This window comes from Nematolebias whitei, chromosome 12 (genome assembly GCF_014905685.2).
Source record: "Nematolebias whitei isolate Nwh7 chromosome 12, NemWhi1, whole genome shotgun sequence".
In the NCBI taxonomy this organism is placed as follows: domain Eukaryota; kingdom Metazoa; phylum Chordata; class Actinopteri; order Cyprinodontiformes; family Rivulidae; genus Nematolebias; species Nematolebias whitei.
In genome coordinates this window covers 10,079,819-10,084,138 of record NC_056509.1, presented here as the reverse complement: position 1 = coordinate 10,084,138, position 4,320 = coordinate 10,079,819, and the positions used below count along the sequence as shown (strand labels likewise).

The following is a 4,320-nucleotide window of genomic DNA, read 5'->3' as shown; positions in this document are numbered from 1 at the left end:
CATCCATCATCCATCCAACCATCATCCATCCATCCATCCATCCATCCCTTATCTTTACCTGCTTCTTCCTTTTCGGGTCACGGGGGACATCTGTGTAGTGATGTAGGGCTAGGTTAGCTTCAGTTAGCTTAGGAGCTCCACTACAGTCAATTTTTAATAACGGGTTCTCACTTTTTCGAGCTACTTGACAGATATGTGACAGAGGTACTGTGTGGGAGATGGTCTAATCAGTGACATGCGACGTTAAGTTTCTTTGACCCATCAAAATGAATGTGGTCATTTATTAACAGAATCAAAATTTAACATCAAAACATTGTACACTTGATTATGCTATCGGCTCTGATTAATAAAACTTGGCACGTTTTACTTAATAAAAACAACAGACATTTCTGAAGATATCTGGATTAATTACTGGCAAGATAGAAGAGTTTTAAAGATGGGGAATGAAGGAGTTTAAATGGAGAGGAAAGATGGATGAGGGAAAGTGTGTTGACGAGGAACAGCACCTTCCATCCGACCCTAGCTCAGCCTCGGTACACTCGGTAGTGAAGCGACTCGTTACCTTTGCAGAAGATAGGTCAGCTCCGGTACGGAGTTCCATTTCAACGCTACCTTTCAGCGTCTCCTTAGGATGGCTGAGAATTGTCCGAAGTAGTGACGGTACTCCGTTCAACAACACGCTCACCTCCCGGGTGGACTCACATGAGCTGTGAGTCCGTCAGCGGTTTCACTCAGATGTGGAAGATTCCATAATCCCAACTAGACTCGGAAGAACTCCCAAATAACTCCAGCACTTCAGAACTTTCGGAACTTCTGTTCTCTTTCGGAACTTCTGTTCCCTCTGGAACTAGGAAGTGTCGACTTTTAAAGAGTTCTGCTTCCGGTCACTTTTGGGAAGTCCTGGTTGGTTGAAAGAACCAACAGGGGTGTGGTTTTAGTGACGTCAGAGGGTCATTACAAGTCAGAAAAACAGCGGAGATGTTTAGGAACAGACAGAGAAATGTTTTGGAGAAATGACAGACTTACAGGTGCCAGTTTTCTTGTTTCTGTCTGAGAGGTTTAAAAACACGACAGTTCGTTCCAATAACTTGCTTCGGACTGTCTCCGGCTTTTGACCGACATCACTCTCTCATTTCAGACAGAAGATCAAAAATGCATAATTACTTTGTAACAGACATTTAATTTGATTTCTACTTTGAATGAGGATTAAAAATCATTAATACTGTTTCATAGTTGATTTAAAATGAGTGGTTCATTTCAACATTTAAAATGGTATGAACTAAACACACTTTTGATTATCAAGACATTGTAAAATAGTAATGATAATATGAAAAAGAGAGTGTTCTTTCAATTGATTAGTTCAGGATACAATTAGAAAGTCTCTGGATGAGCTAATTTGTATTTCTGGATTCAAATCAATGAAATAACAGTTCCTGTCTCATGGAGGTCTTCAGAGGCAGGTTTTGACCGGAGGCTTAGTTCACTACATCTGGACAGGTCTCCAGTCCATCACAGGGACACATAGAGATAAACGAGACAAACAACCATTCACTCTCTCACCTAGAGACAATTTAGAGTTACCAATCAGTATAACATGCATGTTTTTGGTCTGTGGGAGGAAACCAGAGTACCCAAAGAAAACCCACGCAGCATGGAGAGAACATGCAAACTCCACCCACAAAGGTCCTGGGCCAGGATTTGTACTGGCAACCTTCTTGAGAGGCAACATCTCTACCAGCTGAACCACTGTACCACCTCGATGTAAACCTGAATGTGATATTTAATCTAAATTTTTGAGAAATTACAATTTCTGTGTAGATTTTTTAATTACCATAACGTTTTGCACCTGAATGCATCACAGTTCTTCATGTAGTGGGAAAAAAACTCCTTGCAAGGCCTTCCCAGAGTCCTGAATCTCGTGTTTTGGTTTCACTCACTCTACATTAGCGATTGGTTAATTTTCCTCTCAGTTATTAAACTTATCCTTTGAACCTCTGACTGAGCCTGTAGACATAATTTAAAATAATCTGGTTAGATAACTCTGTTTTTAAGATTTTTTTTAAACTTGTTTCTCAACTGCAAAATAGTTTACAGAAAATAAGAAAAATTTTAAGAATTAAAAAAAGACAACTACATGAAAAAATATTTTATGTAAACTAAATATTAAAATAAATTTGTAAATGTAACATTTCATACGTGCTGAATTCTTAGGACTTCTCTGAAGGTGTTGAAGGCCTGAGGTTCCCCCCTGGATCAGATGAAGATGTAAAGCCTGTTGACTGGTTGAACTGACATGTCTCACAGGTCCAGGATGATGTTTTTATAAAGCACTCCACGTCAGAGCCAATCCAGAATGTGTTGTTCAGATGAAACCGGAGTTAAAAGCAATTTGTTGTAGATGAGCTGTGTGGAACAGCTGCAGCAGAGGACGTACGGGAAGCCAAAAGGGTCATAATTTGCATGTTCTGGTTTCTTGAAGTGCATTCTGTTTGGACTCCCAAGTCCAAAAACTAAACTAAACTGAACCAAATTCCAGCTGCTCGTCGGAGATGTCTGTGAATGTCAAACACGACGTGCAGGTGCTGTGTTTAACTTTTTCCCTAGCTGTGCCTCAATGACTGGGTCTCCTGCAGGTGGAGCGAGGTGACCCGGCGGCTGGAGCTGTGGGTGCAGCTGATGGAGCTAAACGAGGCGGGAGAGTACACAGCTGTGGAAGTACTTCCTGCTAAGGATGTTCGCACTGGAGGTGTCTTCCAACTCAAACAGGTGTCCTGGTCTCTGTCCTCAGTCTGAACACGAGCTCGTATTCTTTATTTTAGAAGAACACATTTTCATCTTCAGTTTAGTAATTTAATGTTTGTTGTTACGACTGCGTCAAGTACAGTCTGTATGAAAACAAAGTAGTCTCACAAGCGTACCTAAGATTCACAGATGCATAAACAGTTTTCAAATGTTCAAATGGAACAAGTAGGAATATTCTGAGTACACAACTCGTCAAATACACGTGCACAAATCAGCTGCTGTGCATGGATCAGCTGTCTGAATGAGACTTTTGAGACTTTCTTACCTCCAGATTCACAGAAATAATGCTGCTGCTGTGTCAAGTTAGAAATGAATATTTCCCCAATAACTCAGTAAACCTGGTGAGGCTCAGATGTCCCAGCTTTTCTCCATCCCTGAAGGCAGCATTGTTCTTGTGAATCTGGAGCGGTAAGAAAGTCACAAAAGTCTCATTCAGACATCTGATCCGTGCGCTGGTGTTGACTGATCCATGCGTAGCACATGTTTTGTGCATTTTGAAATGTGTACATTTGAACATCTTCACCAGCATACATTTGAACAACTGTTTGTGAATTTGCACATCTTGTTGTACACTTGTGTGATTTTTGAGACCAATTCATCTTGACCAGTCTGTAACTGTTGTCTGAACTCTTAAACATTAGGGTCAGTCTCGGAGGATCCGGGTGGAGGTGCGTTCGGTGGCAGACTCGGGCACCATGCCCCTCATCGCAGCCTCCATCCTGTCTGTTTCGATTGGGGATGTAAAGGTTCGCCAGACACGATTGTCCAAAAGTGATCCACAGTTGGTGAGTCTCCCTTTTTTAAAACACTGCTTCTATTACTTTATTTTAAAAGAATGTTCCAGCTGTTTTGAAGTGGGGTTCTGTTTAGAGGCAAGTTTTACCATGCAGCCACTCTAAAACTTACTTCTTCTGTCCCATTTGCGCTGTTTAAAAACTGTGAAAGCATCACTTGATGATCACTGTGCATGCTTTTAGAATTTTCTCCTCTATCTCTGTTGTTAGTCTTGTACCACGAAACTTGTCCTAGCTTTATGGGGCGGCTGTGTCTGAGTGGTTAGAGCAGTCGTCCTCCAATGCAAGAGTTGTGGGTTCGAATCCACCAGCAGTCACATGCCGAAGTGTCCATGGGCAAGACACTGAACCCCCCATCGCCTCCGATGTGTGTCCCATCAGTGTATGAATGTGATAAAGCTCTGATTAGTCTCTTTAGAATGATTTGTTCAATTAGCTTTATAGAGATCTAGTTGAGTGTTGTATGAATGGGTAAATGAGGACACAGATTGTACAGGTCCTTCTAAAAAAATTAGCATATTGTGATAAAGGTCATTATTTGCCATAATGTAATGATAAAAATGAAACTTTCATATATTTCAGATTCATTGCACACCAACTGAAATATTTCAGGTCTTTAATTGTTTTAATACTGATGATTATGGCATACAGCTCATGAAAACCCAAAATGCCTGTCCCAAAAAATTAGCATATTTCATCCCACCAATGAAAGACAAGTGTTTTT

At 40.9% G+C, this 4,320-nt stretch overlaps 1 protein-coding gene across 1 annotated transcript in view; it reads left to right on the top strand.

The window, feature by feature from the left end:
• Nucleotides 1-4,320, top strand: part of LOC119418745 (kinesin-like protein KIF13B) — a 29,248-nt gene that overhangs the window by 23,868 nt on the left and 1,060 nt on the right. The window contains exons 4-5 of the mRNA XM_037686081.1: nucleotides 2,634-2,766; nucleotides 3,444-3,587. Coding sequence (XP_037542009.1) covers nucleotides 2,634-2,766; nucleotides 3,444-3,587 — 277 coding nt within the window. The remainder of the gene's footprint in view (nucleotides 1-2,633; nucleotides 2,767-3,443; nucleotides 3,588-4,320) is intronic.